At 31.9% G+C, this 26,662-nt stretch overlaps 1 protein-coding gene across 1 annotated transcript; it reads left to right on the top strand.

The window, feature by feature from the left end:
• The first annotated feature begins 291 nt into the window (after window positions 1–291).
• LOC106108160 (aquaporin AQPAe.a) lies at window positions 292–23,399 on the top strand. The gene is made up of 7 exons (XM_013289252.1): window positions 292–498; window positions 16,591–16,682; window positions 16,931–17,055; window positions 17,503–17,772; window positions 19,102–19,266; window positions 21,625–21,753; window positions 22,771–23,399. Exons 2-7 carry the CDS (start codon window positions 16,595–16,597, stop codon window positions 22,807–22,809), a joined length of 816 nt encoding a protein of 271 aa, XP_013144706.1. The 5' UTR covers window positions 292–498; window positions 16,591–16,594; the 3' UTR covers window positions 22,810–23,399.
• Window positions 23,400–26,662: the final 3,263 nt, after the last annotated feature.

Consider the following 26,662-nt stretch of genomic DNA (forward strand, 5'->3'; position numbering starts at 1 on the left):
ACAATTTACTAACTCTTACATATTACACTTTTCCTTTATAAATCTGAAGTTGCTCTATAAATTAAGTATTTGAACATCTGAATTTGCTGGATCTTTTAAATAAATCGACTGAACGTTTCGAATGCATATAAATCAAATGTTTTGTTCAAATTATATTTGCCCCCTATTCGACGATAGATGTCGCAGCACCTAATTAATTTAAGTGTTTACGTAAAGCTTCAATAGATGGCGCTGCAACACCCGAAACAGGAAATCAATCTTACTGTACGGCGGACAGTTCAAAATCTAGAATTCAAACAATATCACTGACAAAAACGCGCGACATCAGCCGTGGTGGCCGCACTCGCGGAATTATTATAATTACGAGAACTAACTTTTTTTAATATTTTGCTACTATAGAAGTACAGTAGTAGTGTAAATATTGTGCAGATATTTTAAATAACGATTAAATTGAAGTCCAACTGAACTTTTGGAGTGATTTTGAAATTCTCTTGAAGTGTGAGTATTCAAAAGCTAGTTAAGTTTCAATAGAATTTGTAACTTTAAATTTGATTTTGTCAATTAGTAGATTCGATATTATTTACAGTAAACAATTAAGATTCAATAAATTTGATATACTGCGCTGTTGTGCTGCCGAGCATTTTTGTAGACAACGGAACCGTCTGTCAAATTTTACTTCATAGAAAACCCGAAAATTATTTAAATTTTTCTATTGTTTTATTACGAATCCAATGCAATGGGGTCATGGAGATGTTTTGTTTTCTATTTGATAAATCGGATAAGATAAGATGAAAGATAAAAATATTTTCGTTTGTTGGTTCTCGTATTCTATTTAATAAATCGAGTAGTGTGTAAAGTAGTATGTGATTTAAATAAAACAACTGTTTCAGGAGAAAATTAAATACAAAAATCGATACAAAACTAAAAATCATTCATTAAAGTAAACATTATTTTAGTAATAAGCTAAGTAATTAACAATATCGGTTTTTAATTTCACTTAAACACATCATTTAGGTATTAATAATTCATTAAACTCAACCAGTTTCACTGCAAGTAAAACGTTAAACGAACAATATAATAATGAAAAATTCATAAATCGTTCATGGCATTGAAACCTGAAAATTACCCAGTCATTTATTGCACGTATACTCGTACAAAATAAACAAGTTATTGCTTATTTTGTATAGTGTCGCATCATTTTCACACACTCGTGATAAAAAACTTGTCTCAGAATATGCTAAGTGACAAATTGACGGAAATTTCGGATAAGGCAACCTATTTTAGGGAAGACAGTTTAGGAAGATTTAGTTAGGTCCTTTTAAAATTTAAGTCGCATTTACATATTAAATTACTGAGGAGTACAAAAGGTAACTTTAAGTTATTTTATTCAATACTAAACACAAGATAACTTAAAGTAAATTTTTGTTCTGTTTTCCAAAGAAAACAAGATTTATTTTAATGAGGGTAGGGTATATTTTGGTTGGCTAACGCTGAAAGCATTCACGTGGTTATTTAGCTCCGATAACAAATGAATTGTGTCTAGTTGTTTCATAGTTCATATCATTACAAGTAAAAATAAAATAATATTTCTGTTTGCAAAAAAGTCGAGTAAATTCCTTTCGTATTATTTCGGCATTTGATTTAGATTAGGTAACGGTATTGAAGCTATAAAATATATCATAAATTAATGATTTACATGTACCGGCTATCATCAATGAACATGGATTACTGTCGCAACAAATTGTATTTTTATCGCTCGGGAGTATTACAAACACCTGTAGCGACTGCTTTGATGAACGCAAACATATGATAGCAATTGTTACTTGAAGGTGTACTGAAACAATTATGACCATAGAAGTACATACAGACATGTAGAAACGTGACATTGTAAAAAATGAAGTAATAGTAAGAACTAAAAGAATTTTTATAAGACAAAAAAAGTGTTATTTTGTTTTTGTTATTGATTTTATTTTATGTCTACATCTGTTCTCTATTGTACACATAGAATTTAAACAGTTAGCGTTTTATGAGTAGTAGGAATGGAAAAACAGAACAAATTGCGTGAAAGAGCGACAACCTAGGCACTTTAAGATTATCTCAAAACGTGTAGAGTCAAAACGATTTAAATTAAACTGAAGTTCTGATGTAATTTTTTACCACACGAAATAAACATGAAAATCCTACAAACAAAATTTCAATGAAATAATGGGCCAGTTTTTCTTGATAGTGACAACCCTAACTTCGTACCGTGAAATCGCAACAACGAGCGACTAAAACTGAACAATGATAGCAAATGAATAACGCACTCGTCCGTCGTCAGTACAGCCGTAGCGAATTCACCCTGTTCACGAAGAAAACCACTCTACATATTCTAGTTAGATAATAGAATTGTGCTAAAGTGTTACATCACTACTAATGATATCTACTGATTATTTTTTAAGTAGTATTTACTAGTTATTTAAAAAAAAAGGTTTAAAAATAGCATTTCCAACAGACAAGAGAAAATCGTAACTACTGAAGTAATTTCGTCGGAGAAAATTCTTAAATAAAAATGATTTTCACAACTCAAACTTTACTCGCTTTTGCCAATTACAAATATATTCCATAGACATTGGCTTTTTCTATACATACTGTCGCGCATAACAAGGGCTCCGTTAAATGTCGATTTTGTAATTAAACACTAAGGGACTGCTAGTGTCCTTTAAAATGCGGTGAACATTTATACACTACGTAGAAGGTTCAAAAAATATGGATAGTGTTGATATTGCACCTCGCAAATGTAACAAAAACGTTTGCACGAGCGAACAAATATTTAAGTTGTTATCAACGCAGATAAGTTTGCAATGATTATAGCTACTGTCGTACTACCGGCCTCGGTAAATAGAGAAATGGGACAGCATACGACCTTGTTTGTACATTTTATATCATACGGGATTTATTTATTAAACTAAATTAATCGCTGTTCTAAATATTCTTTTGCCATTTGATGTAGTTGGTTTATTTCTGTTATACATTTTATGAAAATCGGAAGAGGATGTAGAGTACAAACCAATAAAATAGTTTTTATTATATGTACACATTTATGTTTACTACAATGTATTCAATATTATTATATATTTTGATATATTTCAGATCGTAGGTCATTTGTAACACTGCAAATGCTACATTTTAAATAACACGAATACATTTTAAATAATATATAAAGGTCAAAATGAAAAATCTCTTGAACATTTAGCGATATTTGCTTAACTACTTTCCATAAACTAACTATATCATACTTATATTATAAATGCGAATGTTTAGATGGATGGAAGTTTGAATTGTAGCCTAAACGGCTGAACGGATCTTAGTGAAATTTGGTACAGATGTAGAGGGTAGTCTGGAATACCACATACGATAGTGACGTTTTTTTAATTCGAGTCGCGGGCGAAATCTAGTGAATTATAATTAGCTAAAAAGCGCAGCGTATAGATTATTCTGTCAGGCATTAATTAGCGTTAACAAATAGCGCGGCAGGGCGCGCCGCCTGCCGTAAAAAGATGTATGAAAACGCGGACCGGACGTCCGGCGCCGTACCGTAAGCTTTTCCATCGCCACGCGACCTTGGCGCTAACTGGCCGCTTTGAAAATTTGAAATTCAAATAAGTTTCTAGCATTTATACATCCGTCATTATTATTATTATTATGCGATCGTTTTTCATTTCTAAAATGTCTTAGAGCAAAAACGTAGCAACTTGTCCAATAATATTTATTTTCATAAGAATGTAGTTAAATTAGTATTTTAAAGAAAAAAATAGGATTGTATATAGCCTAAGCGGTTTGATTGAATGTAAATAATTATGTCTTTTGGTTTGTAATCTTACCTGGTGTCTGATAGAGTCAAATCGTCGGTTGCTCAGTGGTTTAAGCACTTGACTTGTATTATACAGATCTTAGGTTCGAATCCCGCCATATACCAATGTGATTTTTGATTTTCGTATTTTATATGTACATACATAATTTAGGCGACGTACTTATATTATGGTGAAGGAACACATCTTGATGCAACCTGCAACATATAGGAGAGGAAATTCAAAGATATGTGTGAAATCGTCCAACCTGCAGTGGGCCAGCGTGGTTGTCTATGACCTAGTCACCTCTTACTTAGGATAAGATCCGAGCCCCTCAGTTAACACGTATAGTGAGCTGGTAATGAATGAATGAATGAATGTGTGATACAGTTACGGCAAATCGTGTTAAAAAAACAATTGCTCATTTTCAGAAATATATGGCCGGTATTCAACAATTTAATTTAGCTACATGTCACTGTATCGCGGTGGGGACAGGAGGTGATAAGCGTTATCATTGCCGAGCTTATAAAGCTCAAAACGTGCCGAAAAATATTAGTTTCGGGATTCGTAACGTCACTCTGACATTATTACGTAGACCGTTTCTGAAAATCATTTAATGCACTTGATCACTATTCGTTGACGAAGATATTTTTCGTTGGTAAAATCCTTTATTGCAATTAACCTACGGCTTGCTAATTGAATAGGTAGTTAAGTTGGTAGTATTGAATACGTTTATGATGAAAGAAATCACATGATCTTGTCTTTATGTGGTTATAATCTGTGCAATTAGTGCAGCTGTCCGGCAATCTGCGGAAATGACTGTCGACAATTATCTATTAGCTACTAGTTGCAAACAAACGTACTGACGTAAAGTAGGCTACAGTACAGTAGTAAAGCCATATTATAGTGTTTTATTTAATTAAATAACTGGTTAAAATTATAAATAAATCAGTTTTAGTGAAACAAAGGAGCTGAGAATCGGGAATATTATTTTTTGCGGGAAAAATTAATAGCTTTCATTGTAGGTTAGTTGCGTGAAATTCAGCGAGCGATGTCGCTGGCACCGCTTGGCACGGAGCCCTGCCTGTCCCTGCGGCACGCACATCTCACTTCCTTAAACTGTTATTACTTATTATTAAAGATATAAGGTCTCTACAAACTAAAAAATAACTGCATCCATAGTTACTACATGAAAAAATTAAAAACAATTATTATTTGTGTAAGACAGATATTGCAAATTTAAGGAAGGAAAAGCTTTACTATTAATATAATTTTCATATAAATTTGGGGTTAACATTTGTTTTATTAGGAGAGAATTTAGATATCACGGTTGACAGAGATATTACATAGAGAGATTTATTCATATAGAATTTATTTTTGTGCCGACCCCTCTTAGGGATAGAGACAAGTTAATGTTGATTTAATTTTGTTTAAAAACGACAATTACTTTAATCGTCAACTAAATTGTTTTGCTTTGCAAAATAAGTTTAATTATCAGAGCTTTAAAAGCTTAATTTATACCTCTTCAACTCCATTAATATGCAGAAAATTCCTGATACCGAAGTCTTGATAAGTTACAAGGAATGTATTTTTGAATTATGTAATTTAAGTTACTACAAACGTAGCTCAGTTAAGTTACTTCACGCTGCCAAAACATGTGAGAACAGTGCGTGATAGCTACAGTTTATGTTATTTGGCTCTTCTTCAACTTTTGCTACGTGAAGAAGTTTACAAATGTATTTAAAAGATACGAGTACATCTTCAAACTTTAAAACACACGTATACATAGATAATATTTAAGTTGAAATATTTATATTTAAAAGATTTTCAAAAATTAATACTGTCTGAAATTAAAAGTTTAAACACCGTATTTGCTAAACAGAAAATTTTTTAAACACGTATTTATTGAAAATAAATTAAAAGTGATAAAAAAACAAATTGAATTATTCGAACTTCCGCATTTAACAACACCACAGACAAATTACATGCAAATAGTATTGTATTCAAATAGTTTGTCAAGGTCCGTGTCAATTTTATGGCGTTCTAATTAAAGCTACTTAACGGTACATAAATACGTTTGTTACATGTTACACAGTTAATATGGTAGCTGTGGCTGCCTACTACTATACAAATACGGGCGACGCGAAACGACAAATTTCATTCACGCCTCACTTATAGCCTTGACAGACGGTTTTTTAACTGTAAATTTAAAGGCAGAGAATATTACTGTTTTTCTTAATATATTTAAAATGTGTTTCTTAACTTATTAATTGCTCTTTTCTCATTTTAATTTACTCATACATCTACATATGTATCCATTACGAAACAAAGATAATCTTGATCATTATACAATTATGTTAACCTTAAAAATAACACATGGAAATTATCACTTCTCGCTTGTAGCACAAAATACAAAACGCGCGGAATTAAAATAAAAACTCTATTAAAAATGTCGCCTATTTTGCCCCGTGAAAATGTAGTAATTGGAAAATAATTTTTGAAATAGATCGGGTAGTTTTTTAGTTTATTGGTTACATACAAAAATACCATTCCTCCTTGAAAACATTAGTACGAATAAAGCTAATAATAGCCTTTACTTTCATCATATCAAAGTAATATTGATTGATAAATAAAATTTATTAGAATTATTTATTTATTCTCAATGAGTGGCCAATATATATAGTATATGACAAAGTTTTTATAGTTATTGGTTATGTTAAATGCCAGCCTTTGCCATCAGCATTAAAGTAATCAAATGTTACTGAGATAACAATGACACTATAATGACTCTATGATGTAATAAATGGTTGTAGGTTTTTACACGGTGAATTACGTGTATTGTAACTTATAACTACAAATAAATATATACAAAAAGCTATCCTGAATTCATGCTAAAAATATTTTAGTAAAAAAACTTTCTTATACTTAAATATCTCATACAATCCTTTGGCGCTACCAACATAAGTACCATAGATAAATATGATTACATCTAACTATATACCATAGACAATTTTATACGGCAACAATGGAGCTTAAATTACAATTAGACACATTAAAAATAATTCGAACACTTTTCTCCGAATGTAGAGTAATCATGTAGTTTTTTTAGGACCTCTTCATATTATAAAGGTATTCTTACATCACGCACTCTGGTAATCGTCCATAATTGTATACTGAGAATTGTGCCGGAAAACGATAGGGTTACGCTCCGCAGAGCCCCGTGACTTCATTATTTTGTCAGATGTAAATAAAAAAATTACCTCACATCTCTTTCTAACGACGCTTGAATAAACGAGACAGGTTGTTTAATACAAATTACGTCTTACAAATTGTTTTCGAGCTGGTACTTCGTAGGAGTGATGGATAGGCCCTACTCCGACTCTACTCACCTTAGTCGAGCAATGACCTCATACTTAAGAAAGAATAAGTATCAAATATTTAATACATTGATCAAAGTGAAAATAAATGTTATACCTTCTTAGAAGAATGGTTAAACATTAAATTATAAGATTAAATGCTGGATTACAACTTTAGTAACTCTTTTGAAACCTACAATTGAATTGCTCTAAAAGTCAAGGTCCCCGTGAATTCACAAACCACAGATTTGCTTCCGTCTTAATGTAGATAAATAGTATAATTATGCACTAATCATTATCTAGGCTTATTTTAAAAAGCGAGTAACTTTTAATAAACTAAATATTAAAAATATAATTATTAGCAATGACCAAATAATGCACTTTCTTTTGTCTGTAATCATAGGAACGTCATAGATAACTGAAGATATCTATCTCTATCTTTAAAATTTATCAGAGAAATCATAACTGTTTATTCTTATTGATAACTATTCAAGCGATAAGAAACCAACAAATATGTACTTCATATTTCTATTTATAGTCTAGGTAAACTATTTTTTTTATACTAGCTTTCGCCCGGGACTTCGCCCGCGTGGAATTAAAAAAAAACTAAGTAGCCTATGTGTTCTTCCAGATCCTATCCTCTACGTCTATGCCAAATTTCATCGAAATCCGTTTAACTGTAAAGCTAAGTAGTGGCTGAATCTAATTTGACGTAATCTAAAACATACGTTTTGGTAAAGTTGCCACTAAAAAAGATTTATTGACCTGCGATTTCTAAAGCTTGTAAAATATTCTGAGCACAGCTGACTATTGAACTTCTTTAGAAACTATCATTAATTCTAAACCCAATGGTGCTACAGAATAGTATTAGAATGTTGTAGTCACGTTTAAGTATTATTGTACGAGTGTTTCCTTAAATTGTGGTTTTTGCGGAGATGTAACAATTACATACATCTACTACTTACTGATATCCGTTGCCGCGGTTTCTATCAAATGACATACATACTTTTTATAACAAAGTTACTTCGCGATAATTACATTAAGTCCGTTGCACACTCTCGGTTTTATCTCACAGTTTCATTGTTTTATTCTATACTAAGGTCCTGTCCCACCAAATTATAAATTGTCTGATAATCCAACGTGTAAAATATGTAATGGAAATATCGGATTCTTCCCTTGACAGTCACGTGACTTTTAAGCTTTCTGAGCCTCTATCAGCTAATGGTGGGATTTACCCTTAGTACACGTTACCAACTAAAAAGGATATCTTCAAAAGAAGATTATACGCGACTCTACTCCTTAGTTGCTATTCAATCATTATTACCCTGTCAGTCGGCACAAAAAGATTTCTTATGGTTCAATTTTTTATGTGATACTGAAGCTATTGTACACAGTAATAAAACTAAACACACATAGTAAATCTGCTTTTCTTTCACGGGATTAATCTTATGTCATATCCAAACATTATCATAAAGCATGTGGCATTTTGAAGGTCCATGGTATGCGATGGCAAATTCATTTAGTGTGTAAATAATTACTTTCATTATCACGGCGGCGCTTTATCGTGACACAAATGTTTGCTTACAACACGACGTGAGCATCTTATTTCAACACCGACAAAGAATCTCATAGAATTTTTCCTGTAAAAGTCTGATAGGCCAGTATAGAATTATCCTGTCTAAAAAGTTTACGTAAGGATTAGTGTTAACTCTTCCGGATTTTTAGTTTCTGTTTGAATTTCGAATTTGTTTCAAATGTCTTCTATGAAATTCGTGTCAATTCTGAAAAATCCAGAAATAATTAGTATTGCAATTTGTTTGGTAGATCGATGCATAGTTATGAGCATTTGCATTGTTTGAAAGTGTTTATTAGAAAAACTGAATTTCATCTTTTCTTTCCAAGTCATATCATGATATGTAAACTACACTACAGCGTAAAATAATGTAGGGTTTTATTTTATTGAAATACAATTTTAATAGCAAAAATATGTGAAGTCGATACTATGACAGGTAGTGATTTTATTATTATTGACTTACGGCAAAAAGCAAAAAGTTGCCGAATTAGTTACGCGCGGCTAGGTCCGTGGTCGATGGCTTGGAAACTCTGTGAACCATAGTTGTCGATTTTTCTAATGAATTTTCGAAAAAATCAAACGTGGTCTATGGTCAACAAAATATTCATGTCTTTTCCCAATTTAGTTACGTTGTTTAATCACAATTCATATTAAATTTAAATTGATTCACTTGTAGATTGCATATCTTTTTATTTCCAGAAATCCCTTTTAAATATATTAACGTACTGTTATGACTCTTTCATTAATATTTACGATGTTTAATGATAAGTAATATAAATGATTTAGTTCGTAATCTATTAGAAGTCAGATAGTGTGAATCATGACTGTGTAATGACTTGTCTCAATTTTTTGCTCCACACCGAAGTAGAAACAGGTTCCCTTCCTTTTCGAGTAACAAGGTTGATTCCAATTCGACGCAGTTATCCGCTGAAGTATAAAAGATTTGAATAATGCAACTAAATGGTGTAGTCAGGAGTACAGAATTTAAAATTATCTAATAGAACTTATTGACTTTCGCCATTTTTACGTTTTACTTCAGTGTTTTTAATAAGTTTGTTTTAATTCTAATTACATAAATTAAACACGCAATAGCCGTGAAAATTCATTAATTATTTTATTTAATTATTCAACTATGTATAAAATACATGTAATAAAAAAATAATTAGAAAAATAGGTTGGAATTTACCAGGCGGACATGTCTGTGGGCTGTGGGCACGCCGACGCCCTCTGGGGAAGCGGTCTATTACCTCATTGCCAGTTGTCTATTACTGGACGACAACTAAACTTGAAAATTACAACAATCTACGTCTATCAAGATGGTCTATTTCGCTTGGTTACAGCAATTCATGTTATTGTTCTATTTTAGGATAATAAACTAAAAGTATACTCAACTGATTTGATCCAAGTATGCCTTGGTTTCCCGGTACCAATCTATCTCGATTGTAATTCGACTTTAACATTTTAAACAACTATATCTGTGTTTCACAAAGAGAACGAGGAAGATGGGCATTAGGCAGTGAAAATTGCCTAGTTTGCTTTTGCCTTTTGCTAGTAAACAATGATTAATCATTCCTTAATTAAAACTCTTAAGGGATCTCGCAGAATTATGTCGAAGTATGTATTCTTCGTTTCTGTAATTCCTATTCGTGGCATAATTGATCTTGTCATTTGCATAAGATATAGGCAAAACTTCTATAGACATATATTTTCCATGCAATCAGTAATTGCGTGCATAAGAAGGCTCTCATCGCCACCTTGGGTTATTCCCTTTTGTTTTTGTCTTCAATTACGTCGTTAGCCATTTAAGAAAACAAAAAACGGATTTTTTTATTGTCTGCAATTTATGTAATGAATCGCGTTACGTCATTTCTGGGTAAACTTTTTATGGAAAATGGAAGCAAACGCTGTTATGTTGTAGAAATGTTTTACATGCATTTTCTATTTAAATGTGTTTGCAATATAGAACATTTTAACTAACAGTCTGCTTCGAAATGTACCAGAACCTAGTATCTAAATGAAAAATAACGTTATTAACTTTAACCCCTCGTCTCAGGCAGTTACGTATTAATTACGTCTTTAAAAATGGTTATTGTTTTCGTTTGATGGGGCGAATTGTTTATTTGCTTCTTTATCATGTCTGTCGCATACATTTTTGGACTTATCAATAATGAGAATTATCGATAAAGATAATCTTAACAGAAGGATTAGATACTCTTAACAATATTGCACTACAGATAACAACAAAATAATATCGTGTGACGTTTGAAAATTCTAAAGTTACGTAAAATATTGCAGCGATCAGGGTATTGCTAAAAGTGTTTTTTTAATCTTATAAGGTCTCATTTAACTGGTGTCTGCTGCAGAAGTATTTATACAAAAGCATATAATACTTTTAATTATTTTAAGGCGGCAACATTATATCTTTGCATGGATATAGGCAGTGAATACCCACAGTTAAGCAGTAGTTAAGTATATCAACATACAACAAGTATTTAAGTAAACAAATATGGCATTTAAATTTTCTGCGCAGTTTATTGCTACATTTTTTGTAATTAAGGTAGAAATGGACAAATATTTATTTTGGTATCTACGCTACCTATAAATTTTTTCTTGTGTCCACTTTAGATTAGATATTTGGCCAATTATATTTTTAAATATGGTATTCCGTTATATAAAAAACGTTTCCTGTTGCGCAGGAAATCGATTTAGCATAATACATTTCTGATATTAGTCACTAACTGTATCATGATTTACTAGAAAAAGTATTCATCACATTGCAAAATGAATGGAATAATCCGTTTGATTAATACAAATATCTTGATTAAACTGAATTAGTTAAGTAAATAAATGTACACATATTCTATATTTGTATCTACTTTATGTATACTTTATACCCGAAACGTTTTATTAGTATTTAGAATTTAGATACATTTCTATACAAAAAAATGTGTATTTTGAAATTAAAATACTCGTCCATCCTCCGACGTGTCTTTAATTCATTGAATTAAGATTATACAAGTAAGGTATTAACAACTATTATCCAGGCAACAAAGATATTTTTTACCATTTAAACATTTTATCCTGCGTAATATTCGACGCCATTTTGTTGCCGAATCACGACGTGACTTCCATTACTGAATGAAGGTCTTTGTCCCCTCTGAGGATAAAATAACCTTATTAACGCCAGTTTTGTAACTGTTTTAGCGAAGAATTTAATCTAACCCACCATCTTAAAGCTCTCTTTATCTTGGTAACTTTGAAACTGTACCGAATGTTCAACTTGTCGAACAGGTCGGCCTCCTAAACTCCGTGTTCTAGAAATGTTTATCTTCTACTACTTTATTCGAACAAAACTGTATTAAGAAACAATATGTTTACATTTTAATTTCATACTTTGCGATTACGAGAAGTTAATCTTGAAAAATGTATAGCCTTAATTTTTTATTCATCCATATTAAGCTAAGCGGCTTATTTAATTTAAAATGTCTACAAGCTCGAACTATGGAAGATTGCTAACAGATATGTATATAGTAGATATAAGAATAGTTTATCAATGTCTCAAATACACAGATAAAAATAAGTAAACAGCTTCCCTGCCTTAAATTCCTATGTTAAATGCGATACTATACTCCTATTGGTGGACTCATGTTTACTCATTCCAGCACGTATTTAACAGTCAATGCAATATATTACTCAAAGTAAAGCTACTAGCGTTTGTGCATACGAAATTTAAAATACAACGTAAATACTTCTTCATTTTAAATGTTATCTCACCTTGTAGACGTTTCAAACAAAAGCATTACAAACTCCCAAAGGAAAAGGTTTAGCCCTGGCTCAAAGGACAAACGCCAAATACATCCGAACTGTTGTGCATTGTCAAAGGATACATTGTTATTCTTATAAGCAAATTTTATTCTGACCACGCGGGAGTTTACTCAGGGGAAATAGCTATTATTGTCCGCGTGTGCTAATGCCTACTTGATTGTAATATTAAACAGTACTTATACATTGTAATTGCTAGTTAATCCGCTATCTGTACTTACACAATTACGTAGAACGTAGCAAAGAAAGTTTGGATGGATGTTTGTTACTACGTATTTCCAAAATTACTGAACGAATCTCGACATAACTTGACAAAGCTGTAGGAACACTCTGGAAGAAAACAACTAAGTTTTTTTTTAAATTACGAGCAGACGTAGTCGCGGGTAAAAGGTATATTTTTATACAAGTATATCGACAGTGGAAATCCTTAGTCCATTCAATTGTTTGACAATATTTTACCGTCAAAACAGCTTATTAACGACCACATCCTTGAACTCTTAAAATATTCTATGTTCCGTGAATCAATCACAAGTACACATTGACAGTAACATGACAAAATGTCATTATAATCATAGGGTTGTCATAATGACCCTTTTAGTCACGTAGTAATGGTCTCACTACACTTTTAGTTGAAACAGACCTTCATTAGCACTCTCTAGAATATTCCAATACTCAAATTGATAGAGCCTCGTTTACGTACAGCAATTGAACGAAACCTTTCCATTTCAAATATTACTGTAGGAAAAAAGTCGTAGAACACAAGTAGTTATTATAGTAATATTTTACTAGGTGCGTGTTTATTGATAAGTGTAAATCGTTATTTCCATATATGAACTTGACCTTAGAAAGAATTCAGCGTTATTAAAATTATTGACTCCTTTACTATAAATTCCTACAATGTGTACGGTAGTATTTAATTGTTAATTCTTTGGAAGTAAAATAAATGCGCACCATGTTTATGTTTAATCAAGGATTAAATTAAGGCAGCTACACACGTTCGGATTTAACTGTACAGTTTAACTGACAGTTCAAATGGTTCAATTGCTCTATCTCTCTGTCCACTACCAAAACTTTTTCGATAATCCTGTAATGTAAACCAATCAATTAAAACATCGACATCTATACATATAATAAAACTGATGTGCCTGTTGGTAACATCAAAATTAAAATTTCAGTTTTCGGGAAGATGATGTATTTCCGTTGCTAATAACGAAAATCGCATTTAATTTTTTTTTTCTGTCTGTCTGCTCACAAGCCGCGTTTGTTCCGGGTACTGTCCGAAACGGTTGAACCGATTTTGACCGAACTTTCACTGAAGGGTAACCGACTTAGACAGGTATGTTAGGCTACTTTTTATCTTAATATTGCGTGGATGAAGTCGCGAGCAACAGCTACTTTTTTATATTTATGTATTACTTCAATCAAAAGTACAATTTAACTCAGTCGGTTAATAGTTTTTAGTCAGTCGTACCTAGAATTAAATTCCATTTAAGAATATTCTTGATTGACACATTATTGTCAAATATGTCAGCATTATTTCATGTAAGTAGACTAAATCATACTCGCATAGCTTCCTCTATGGCCCCTATCTATTAGCACATGCGTTAAATATACAAAAATGTCACCTATGGCAAACTTTACATAAAATGTTACATAACTTACGAATTAGAAGATATAATATAATAAAATTAAGTTTTACGAATATGTACTACACCATTTATTCACATTCTAGTGCGAATACATTACAGACTTATTGAAAATTCAATGTCTAGACCTAACCTAAACGAAAAGTGATACAGAACGGTTCTACAGTTAAATTGTAATTTAACTTTTTTAACAACTTTCTTTGATTTCAATAATAAAATAATATGACTTTTATATCTACATTTAAGTAATACGTATACTTAAACGTTTCCAATATTGTGTCATTAATCATAAATATTTAATATTAATTTCCTCCATTAATGATATTAAAATTATCTTCCGAACAACATTTTTATATTCTGCGTCATCGTTTTACTATAACTCAAACTTTTCCGATCATGTCGATATAACCATAAGCTTTTGTTTCCTATTTTAATTCTTGGAATAATTAAGATAATGCAGCTTCGATCTAAAGATCAATCGTAAATGGATATGAATAAGCAACTCAAGGCGTCAATCGTGATGCATATTTTTATTCCTTTTGGTATCGGTCACGGCGAACGGCACAAGCCTTGTTCCTACAAGGTGCATGGAATAATGACACAATGTTTATGCAACTGCCAGTAATCATCTCATGGTAATAACTTGCATTAACTGATTTTAACAATTAACATAAACTGTTAAATTTATAGTTATTAAATCGTGAAAATAAACATAGCCGTCTCTGTTAAATATATTAAAGCGAATTGAAAAACTAGGTATCCTGATTAACTTGGAAACAAATTCTTTAGTTGAATATGAACATTTTCATAACATGGGAATGAGTTCCATATTACTATACTTTACGTACTAGAAAATCACTGTTAATTTAACAATAGTAAGCTTTCTGAACAATGAAGGTAATTCACTACACGCATTCACACATCAAATGCATTTCAATATAATTATAACGAACCTCTATCTCGTTATTTAGCGGAAATGCTAGTCCCTAATTTCCCGTCAATGAATTGTCCCATCTAAAACGTAGCCAACAAACAGACCGACTTTCTGTGTAATTAGTGTAATCTACCTAATTTACGTCCGGTGCACTGTATAAAAAATTCCCGCAACACAATTAATGTGGGTAATCGTAAAAAATGTAAAATAAGAGTCATTGTACCGCATACGGTCAAAAGTTCATCGCCAATAAAGTCAAGGTACAAACACAATCTTGGCAAATTTAAAATTATACGAGTACTTTACTTTCGTATATGGAAAATAACAAGAAATGAAAGTTGAAGGTTTATTTATACTTAAGGAAAATTACGCTGTAAAACACACTTCGAGAACCTAATGTGGAATAATTTAAATAAAAATAAACTATAAACAATAATATTTTATCTTACTAATTTTATAAATGCCAAAGTTTAGATGGATGTTTGTTAGAGTTTGTAGCCTAAACGGCTGAACCGATCTCTATGAAATTTGGCATTGACGTAAAGGATAGTCTGGAAGAACACATAGGCTACCTTTGTTTTTTTTTTTAACTCCACATGGACGAAGTCGTGGGCGAAAGCTAGTAAGAAATATATCAAAATACTAAAGCAATATATCAAAATACTAAATGTTATTTATTACCTAAGAAAATTTTATACGTGGACTAATTAAATATTTGTGAGGTATGAAAGTAAAATGTTTTTACCTTGTTAAAAATATTTCCTTAAACGTCATATTGTCAATTCGTATCCATCTACGTCACGATGGTATTCCCAATTCCTCGTCATTTGATACGAAAGGAGGCTGCGGTATAACGAATTATTTACTCGGAAATGATAAACCGGTTTGCATATGCAGTTCGGATGAATTAAAACAGATAGGAACACGATTTCATCCGTTTTTTCCCGTATATATAGTTGTAACTGTTGATAAAGCGGTAGTCGTATGAAAGTTGTCAAAGCGCATAGAATCTCTTAACAAAAGAGTAAGGTATGTCCACAAATATGCTAAAAGAATAGTCTGACCAATAATGTAATAATTTTTCGATAAACATCTGAATTTTTAACAGTGGGTTTTTCCTGTCTGTACTTATATAAGTAGATCAATTTGCTCGTTATTTCTGGGATAACGTTTTCTTTACGTGTTTTAATAAAAACACATTAGATAATTTGACGTTAAATATAAACAGCAATTGAAGAAAATAAATTATAAAAATTGTATGCGAAATGGAATATTTAAATTTTATGCTGTGAAAAAAGAACTTCAATATTAAGTTAACGTTTTCATAACCCTATCATTCTAGTTCATAAAATAATTAGAATATATACTAATGAATTAAGTTTATAAATATGTTTGTTTTTAAATAATAAGTAAACATATTTTCCCACAGAACAATGGGCGAACTTGGAAGGAAGCTTGGACTGGACGAGTTGTCTGGCGGATCATCGGGTATCGTCAAAGCTATATTAGCAGAGTTCATTGGTATATATTTATGTTACCTATTATAAAATAACCACTTCAATTAGATACTGCCTGAATTAGATACTGACAGACTGTAATATAATGTTAAAGTAAAGGAAACGTGATGCACAAACTATGTGTAGACAACCAATGCGCTTGGGCCAGCATGGTTGACTAAGATCTAGTCACCACTAACTTAGTAGCTTTTCGCTTCACATTAAGGATGTATTAGGCGTGTATAAAATACTAAATTGAGTTATTTTTTTCAGGTAACTTGTTACTGAACCTCTTCGGTTGCGGTGCGTGCGTGAACATAGCTCAAGGCGCGGGCGCAGCGCCTGATATTGTTCTCATAGCACTCGCATTTGGATTATCTGTGTTCGCTATTGTTTCTGTAAGTGCTCATTTGTTTTTATTACTATGAATGTTGAAAGAAATTTCCCCTAATTAATTTAATAATTTGTTTTATTATAGATATCGTCAATTACAGTTTTACAAGTTAATTACATAACAGATTTAACAATCTATTTGTTTATTCTTCGTATGTGTAACGTTTCTATTAATAACTCGTTAATAGTGATTCAAATTGAATTTTATATTTTTGTCTGGTGTTACAAAGTCAACGTCTTTTACTTAGTTTTGAGCTATGAAAACGATACAAGTGGACGATAACCACAATTGCATAATTGTTACTTTATAGTGTTTTATTACTCGCGATAAAACTTCAAATGCACCAAATAAAGGTCACTAGTAACTTGCAATTTTGTTTTAGATATATTTTTAAGGATTTTTGAGGTTTGATTTTTATTTTCATCTGTGATATATATATTTTTGTCTATAGGCCATCGGTCACGTATCAGGGGGTCATGTGAACCCGGCTGTGACAGCTGGTCTGGCGTCCGCCGGTCGAGTGAAGCCCGCTCGCGCGGTACTGTACGTGATTGCGCAGTGCGCGGGCGCGGCGGCCGGCTCTGGCCTGCTGAAGGCTTTCACGCCGGACCGCGCGGCTGGCTCGCTCGGCGTCACCGGACTGGGCACTGACGTCACGCAGCTGCAAGGATTCGGGATTGAATTCTTCCTTGGTTTCGTTCTCGTCTTTGTCGTGTGTGGTGTAAGTAGAGAGTTAAAATGCTAATGAAACGTTTAAGGGAAAAATTATACTTTCTTGTCTAGTTTTAAGAGCTATTAAGGTCGTATGTAAAGAGCAGAATGAACAGATCATTTGATCCCATGTTTATTGGTTTTACGTAAAAAAAACGACTTATATTCTAAAAGACCTAAAAGTTATAACTAATACTAAGCCTTTTTCCAATACAAAAATTTTGCAATGAGTGTGTTAAAAATAATCTAGAATTTAATAGAAGAGAACGTCGTATTTCGTGACCTAAGGTAGTTAGGGATTATTCACTAAGCCTCGCTAACAGTCAGCTTTAATAATGCCAACCACATAACTACTGTAAAGTAAATATGATAATTTTAATACTCTATTTTAAACGCAATATCACAAATAGAAATTTGTACTTTGATAATAGAAATTATTAATCATCAAACTAATAAACTAATGTAGACATGTAACATTTTTATGGCGAATTTTTTGTAATATATATCGTCAATATACCAGCATATCGTAACCTGTTTATTCAAAAATTTATTAATATAGTATCAGAGATAAAACGACATGGTGACGCCATTAAATTATGTTTACTTTGCATTTGTTCTTTTATATTTTGTGGATGTCCGTTATTACATTAAAAATGTCAAGGTCAGGAACTCTCGAATAACACGCCATCTGTTGACAAACTGAGCATAAAACATATCGTCTACAACTCTATATATGTGCAAATCGATAGCATCCTCAAAATAATCGGCAAACGGCCACAGATCAGTTGTACTTGAGATTAAAATCAATAGCATTAGTTTTATAAACTATTTAACTACGTCGTAGATTTTGACTCCAAAAATCAAACAAAAAAAAATGGGACCCACCTACAAGCATTACCTTTCGGATAAAAAAAAAATTATCAAAATCGGTCCACTAGTGGCAGAGTTATGCGTAACACACAAAAAAAATATACAGACTAATTGAGTACCTCCTTCTTTTGGGAAGTCTGTCATAAATAAAATCACAGACGGCATCTTTAGAAATTGTCCGATATCATCTTATCAAGATAAATATGAAATGTCCGGATCAATAACCGAACATCTATCGTCTATGGCAATAAAGATCAATGCACCTAATTCAAGTTCAAGATTGTTTTTTTTTATAAAGATCGTAATTGATTCTTATAAAATATACTCTGAGACATTTTGTAAGGGGAAATTTTTATAAAAACACACATGTATTGATGTAAATACTTTATATTAACTGATATTGAGATATCGTTTAGGTTTAAAATAAGGTAGATGTAAACGTATGCACTACTAACTAATCATATTGCAGGTGTGTGACCCCAACAAACCAGACAGCAAGGCGACCGCGCCCCTCGCGATAGGCCTGACGGTGACCCTGGGACATCTGCTGGCCGTGGACTACACAGGCTCCGCTATGAATCCCGCTCGTTCCTTTGGATCCGCAATCGTTGCCAATGTTTGGAATGACCATTGGGTAAGAGAAGACATTTATCTTTAGAATGGAATTTCTCACTGTTTTATAAAATCGTAGAAATAAGTGATTATCGAGTACTGAAGTGTTTAAACTGGTAATAAACCTATCGTGATATCTTGGCAAGACAAAATGAAAATAGCCAGTATATAAATTTGCTTGAAAAATAAGTAAAATGACTCATCTGTAGGCGATTACATAAAAAATAATCTCAATGAAACTTTAATTACCAGTATCTTAGATGATTACGATCACGCTTTTCGACAGAGAAAATAATAGAATCTTTTTGTTGCCATTTTAATATCATGAGAAATAACAATAGAACATCAACAATAGTCCAACGCTACAGTAATATAAAATACTAGTAGTTTCTTTGAATAACATAGTATCGTTTGTTCGTGTATAAACGTAAATCTACTAGCTATATTAAAATTGCTATTTTACATTTACGTACTTTTACAAATCCTATCCGATCAAAAGTACAAACAAATGGAGTTATGAATATCGTTAACTGTTTCTTGTCACAATGATCTTGACAATTTATGGTCTTAATGTGGTCTCGTGTAGGCCGCGTGGTCCGCCGTGTCCGGTCCTAAACGACCCGTCATCCATTACAGCTAGGATTGGATCATAGCTTTTTCTAGTAACACATGTCACACCGACCATTTATAGTTATACCCTTCACTCTATTACCCAGCGGTGACTTGAAATGCAAACTATATAACATACTACCTTTCGCCCACGACTCCGTACGTGTGGAATTAAAAAAAAAACAAGTAAATAGCCTATGTGTTCTTAAAGACTATCGACTACATCTATGAATTTCATCGAGTTCCGTTCAGCATTTTAGGCTACAAACATACATCCATCATCCGTCTAGACTTTCGCGTTTATAATATTAGTAATAAAAGAGTAAAATGTTGGATTAGCAAACAAAATCTGCAAGACTGCAAGAAACAGTGATATACCAATCAACTTTGAAACACAGATACCCGAAGTTATATACGTTACTTCTATCTTTCTTACTAATAGGTATTATAAATGCGAAAGTTTAGATGGATGGATGTTTGTTAGAGTTTGTAGCCTAAACGGTTGAACGGAACTAGATGAAATTTGGCATAGACTTTGAGGATAATCTGGAAAAACACATAGGCTACTCGCTTTTTTTTTTATTCCACGCGGACGGAGTCTCAGGCGAAAGCTATTAATTCTATAATAGCAGCGGTTTTCGTTTTAAATATTTAGTTGTGTAATAATTATTTTAAATATAACACTGAATAGGAACTGTATTTAAAGCTTATAACAGAAATTAATAGTTCATTAAACGTTATTTTTAATTTTTACAACATTAGATGTGGAACATCGTCATTGCAAATATTTAATCAATGTGCGGTGGGGCAATACCATTAAAATTGCATTACCACGAGGACGCAGTAAAAGCGCCACCTACATGCAAATAGTTGATAACTACATAATAGTTACAAACCCAACGGACCGCCTATTAATGTTACTGTCTTTCCAAGTAATCCAATTAATTGGAAAGCACTAATAGTAAATAAAAAGATATAATCAACACTATCTTCCCTGGTATGTGATATGTCTTTTTTCTGTTTTATATAACGAAATGTGTCAAGAATAGTGTTGTTCAGTTCTATATTCGATAGCGCTTGTGGCTTTTCTCGGAGTTTTAATATCCAATCTAAATTATTAATCTTAGATTGCGCTATAAACTGCAATGATCACAATAGATTAAAAAAGACAATATTTACATTTATGTAATCCGCACCTCAAACTGCATGAATAGAAACTGCTCGTTCTCTGTTTAATCTTATCTGCTTGTCCGGGTCCTTTGAAAGACGTCCGCAACTTGTCACCAATGTTATTGATCTGTTGACCGTCTGATATTAAACATTGGCTGCAACCTCTTTTAGTATATGTTTCAGTTTTATTTCTAGGTTAGACATCATTTTACGTATTTTTCTAATTAAATGCTATTTTTTGTTAATTTCAAAGAAGACTTTCTAATGTGGGTGTAGATTATAATCAATCATTCTAATATTATATATTCTAAAGTTTAGATGGATGGATGGATGTTTGTAGCCTAAACGGCTGAAGGGATCTTGATGAAATTTGGTACGGATGTACAGGACAGTCTGGAAGAAGACATATGCTAATCGTTTTGTTTTTTAATTCTGCGTGGACGAAGTCGCGGGCGAAAGCTAGTTTGAAAAAGACAGAACTGAAGACTCAGTTGGAATTGGTCTATTTACCACATTTTGTGTATTTAATTGGTCTATAAACCCTAAGTAAGGTGTACTTTTCTTTCCTATATGACAATGACCACTAATGTTGTATGTTCAGGTGTACTGGGCGGGCCCGGTGGCCGGCGGCGTGGCTGCGGCGCTCCTGTACGTGCACGGGTTCTCTGCACCGCCGTCGGAAAACATCACCCCGCCTCGCTACAGGCCCGTCGCCGGAGACGACAAAGAGGTAAAGATTATTGACTTTTACATATTACTTTTTGTTTCTCCCTCCTTTTAGCTTCTTTTTAATTTCATTACCACTTAAAAGCTGCCAATGTATCTATGGAAATGTTGAATCGATAGATTGGACTTTAGAAAATTTCATACCTTTCAACGCCATCTGTTGTTTGATTATTACAAACTATTTTTGCTCAAAAAACTTAAGTTTAATTTGCTAAAGATTTTGTTAGATAAGCGATGTTTTTATTTTAGAAATCTTTAAATATAAATGGTTATCTATATGACTTCAGATGGCTTTGTCACTAGTAAAGTTATCAATAATTACCACAATTAAAATACATCCATCTTTATTTGCTTGCTTAAATCTCAGCAAAGTCGATTAGATTTTAGACAAAAGATTAATTTTAAATTGCACATTTATTTTAATACATAATTATTAATTACAAATGATAATATATTGTACAATAGTATGAGATAATTGTACAATTTACCGGATGCGTGATCGATACAAATATAAAAGTAACGGTAATTCTAAATATACTTCTATAACATAGTTTCATTAAATCTACGATAAAATACTACTATTATTATTGTACTCTTACTAAGTACTTAATTTTTGTCCCATCTAGCTCTTTTGTCGTTTTTTCCTTACATCTCGTGATTCTGTAATTCTGTAAATATATCTTATGCATCTATTCTTTTTGTTATCACAGTCGTCTTTAGCAGTAGTTACATAACAACACGTAAAGTTTTGCTTAATATAAGTATCTTTCCAAGCGTACTGGACGTCTAGCGCCTACTGCGTGGACTGTCGAACAAAGCGTAAGCCTAATTTAATTCAATACACATATTTTAGTATTTAGTAAGCAAGTATTTGTAAAATGTTAAATAATTTTTAGACTACGGTACTTTGACTTAACAAATCGATTTAGAAATTTCTACTTTGTGCAATGTTGCCTATTGAAGTTTTAACTTAAGTAACAATGGAGTTTAATTGTTCTAATCGAGTAACGATAAATTTCAGTTGAAAAGGTTGGACGGTAAAGGCGAGGACATGGCCTGAGAGCGAGCGAGACCAGCGCTGCCCGCGCGGGGTATCTCCGTGCCCAGCGACGTGCTGCTCGCGTCCGCGCCCGCGCCAGCCCCCGCGCCGCCCGCACTGACAACTCGCTACAGATTATATTAAAACATTTTTAATCTGTACTACCCAAGCGACAGAAACAATTACATTAAGAAAACTACAGCACAGACCCTAAAAGTTAATTTTTTTTTGTTTATTTATTATCAAATTGATTTATTGAAAGTGAATGTAAAATCTCAACAATGCAATCAATTTATAGTTAACTACTTTCGTCGCTCGGGTCGTTGTTCTAAATTTTTATTACGCACTATATTTGAGATTATTCTAATTATTCTCTTACCAATTTTATCTTTGAATTCAAACATACCAGATTTAAATTAACATTTATAAATTTTGTATTAACTCAGACAAGAGAAACAAAAAAAATATCCACCTTGATATTATAGAATATAACATTTGTGTTCAGTCATGTCAATTGTACTGCCAACGAAACCATCCAAATACTAACTTTAATATTTACATTGCCCAGATAAGGACATTTTCTTTCCCCCACTAATGTATTTTATTAAAAATACAAACTTAAAAAAATGGAAGCCTCCAATTTACGGCATAAATCATTTCTATAATACAAAAGATGTATTTTGTACTATTTATCTTGAACTATTTAAGTATAATAGTAATGTAGATTTTATATCTGTTTACATTTTTAAACTTTTCATCTAAGAAGCTTTACTTTCCAAATATTCGCTACCCAAAAGGCTACGTTCCATTTCTTGAAAAAAAAAATTATGTATCTTATTATTAAATGGAATAAAAACCTTTTATTCTTGATAAATAAATAATCAATTATTTAGTAAGAGTAAATGTTTTTTGTATATGAATGTATTTAATCACAGTTTGTCTTGCAATCTCAGAATGAATGAAATTTAATTGTAAAATAATATAATATCTTTTAAACATTACTATAATTATTACCAATTATAGTGAAATAAATGTTTAAAACATGTTAAAATATAATCTTACATAATGCAATCAGCAAAATCATAATTTCACTTTTAACTTATAAAAGAAGTTATATTTTGTTATTAAATGTGTCATGTACGTATAATTTTAATAAACGTATTTACAAATAAATGCATTTTTACTTTTAAAATCATGTAAAATAACAAGACGGTAGTTTTAAAAGAATTTTTATTACACAGATTTACAGCGCATACTGCATAAGTCTCTTTTATAATGCAAATAAAAAAAATAATTGAATTTTACTATCAAAATAAAAGTCAGTATAATACAAATTTACAGAGCTACGAATTATGTACTTATGTATATTATTAAATTATAATAATAATTAATGAAATTACATGATTTAGCTATCATTTTTTATTAACTTATCAAGAAGCTACAAAATATTGTTATTCCATAATAACAATATATTAAAATAAACAGTACGCTTATATATCTGTAATTGTTGTCAAAATGTTAAAAAAACATGCAATGAAAAAATTAATTCAAAATAGATCGTAGTAAATAATTTTTCAATAAAAACTAAAACAGAAATCGAATAACAATTTTTGCTTCTTTAGTCAAGTCGTTTAATTACTGGAAGTCAATATTACCAACATTAGACCATTTTTCCACTAAAGCGCTTTTCTTAACTGCATTTTCAATCAGATACAGCAGTTGGATCATTCTAGTAAAAAACTATTTTACTACGCCGTAGTCTTTGACTCCAAAAATAAACCAAACCTGCAAGCACTACCTTTCTGATGAAAAAAGAATTATCAAAATCGGTTCACTAGGAGCGGTGTAACATATTCCGTAACATATATAAAAAAAATAAAAAAGAACATACAGACGAATTGATTACCTCCTTATTTTGTCAAATCGGTCAAAAAATGATTGTAAACTTAAGTTACTTACTTAAAGCTATAAATGCACTGTTAATAAAATATTTACACTTTCTAATATTTCTTCAATTCCTTAAGTTTTTTGTATAAACTAAAACGACATTTAATTATGAAAAATCTTAAATGATAAGGCCTTAAATTCCAAATACCATAAAAAATAAGGCAGAATATAAGCGACGTTTACAACGAAGTATTTAAAATTTGTTCCAGCATTTAGAAACATGTTTCACAAAACATGTTGCATAACATCGCGATTCTACTTCAACATAAGGTTTGTTCGTCGGTCTACAATATTTATTTAAGATTCAAACATTTATTAACCATTTTCTTTGGTATTTTTTTTTTAGAAAAATTCACAATCAAACTTCAAAAATCATACATAATTCAAAACTACATACAAACACATTATTACATTTATAGAACACTAGCTTTTGCCCGCGACTCCGTCCGCGTGGAATTGAAACAAAAGTGAATAGCCTATGTGTTCTTCCAGACTATCCTCTACATCTATGCCAAATTTCATCGAAATCCGTTCAGCCGTTTAGGGTACAAACTCTAACAAACACCCATGCATTTATCCATCCATCTAAACTTTCACATTTATTATATTAGTAAAATGTGATTAAATACATGTATTTTATTACACACATAAACATCCAATCAGATAAAACAATATACATGCTTTTTTTATTTTTTCTCATTTTAACTTATATAAAAATATTGTTGTCTCTTTTTCCGAGAGCGAGAGATAGGGACAATATGCTTTCATACAAGTATTTCTGCCATACAAGTCAAATACATTACACTAGCTTTTTTTAGAATTCACTAGGATATCTAAAATCTTACAAAAAATCGTTTAAATAAACATTTAACATTTTCAATATCAAGTTGGCACGTCTGGCAGTAGAGTACGCTAGTTCCCGACGTGCCAATCCAGACTGATCATGAGCTGAGTCGCCAGTATCTGTTCTATATAAACTTGAAGCATTTCTGTTTGTCGTGAGGTATCCGCGTCTTGAACAGAACAGAGTCTGCGCGGAACTGCGTCGACAGCAACGGTGTGTAGCCCATTACCTGGCAAAAATTACATTTTATCTATACTATTATAATAAATCGTAAACACACACTTTTTTGTTGCCTAAGATGTCAGCAATCACAGCATATTTTCGAATAACTTTTTTTTAAATAAAAAGCCCTACAGTTAAGTCATGCTTTAGGCTTTATATTTTCACGACATTAAACTTAGAGGATAAATATTTTGGATAAAAACCCTAATGTGGGAAAGAGACCATAAGTTGCTGCCAACATCAAGAATGAAAGATTGCTAAGGTTTGTCATGTCATGTCATTTTGACATTAGCTATTGATAATTTGACAAATGTAAACAATAAAATAAAATTTTCATAATTTAATGCGGATGAAGCCGCACGGGAACAGCTAGTTATATATGAGTCGATTAAAAAAAAATGATGTAATAATTCTGTAAAAATAAAATCGTTATCAAATTGTTCCTAATATAGTAGAACCTCGATAAGTTAAAGTCCAAGGGAAACACAAAATACTTTAAGTTATAGAGGTTTTAAGTTATCAAAGGTCTATGTTATAGAGTTTTTGGGCTTTGATGGGAAGAGAACATATTATTTTTTGAAGTTATAGAGGTTTTTATGTTAAGTTTGAGTTATCGAGGTTCTAATGTAGTTACTATAGTCACTAAATAAAATGTGTCAAAAATTGATTTCCTCTTATACCTAATTTCCACGAAAACATTAATATGCGAGTAAAAAAAATATACTTTGCATAAATGAATAAAAAGACTGTATTGTAGAATGTGTACCTGAGAGAAGAACTGTATGCAGTTGTGTCGCTCGTGGAAGTGCGTCTCGTCCGCGGACAGCGTGGCCGGGCAGCCGGGGCAGCGGAACGTCCAAC

The sequence above is a fragment of the Papilio polytes genome, unplaced genomic scaffold (genome assembly GCF_000836215.1).
Source record: "Papilio polytes unplaced genomic scaffold, Ppol_1.0 DF821845.1, whole genome shotgun sequence".
In the NCBI taxonomy this organism is placed as follows: domain Eukaryota; kingdom Metazoa; phylum Arthropoda; class Insecta; order Lepidoptera; family Papilionidae; genus Papilio; species Papilio polytes.

What these genes read in the sequence shown, in the direction of transcription:
- LOC106108160 (XM_013289252.1), top strand. Translation starts at nt 16,595, where the DNA reads ATGGGCGAACTTGGAAGGAAGCTTGGACTGGACGAGTTGTCTGGCGGA. An exon ending in TCGTCTTTGTCGTGTGTGGT is followed by an intron (nt 17,773 to 19,101) that starts GTAAGTAGAGAG and finishes ATCATATTGCAG; the next exon opens with GTGTGTGACCCCAACAAACC. An exon ending in TCGCCGGAGACGACAAAGAG is followed by an intron (nt 21,754 to 22,770) that starts GTAAAGATTATT and finishes GATAAATTTCAG; the next exon opens with TTGAAAAGGTTGGACGGTAA.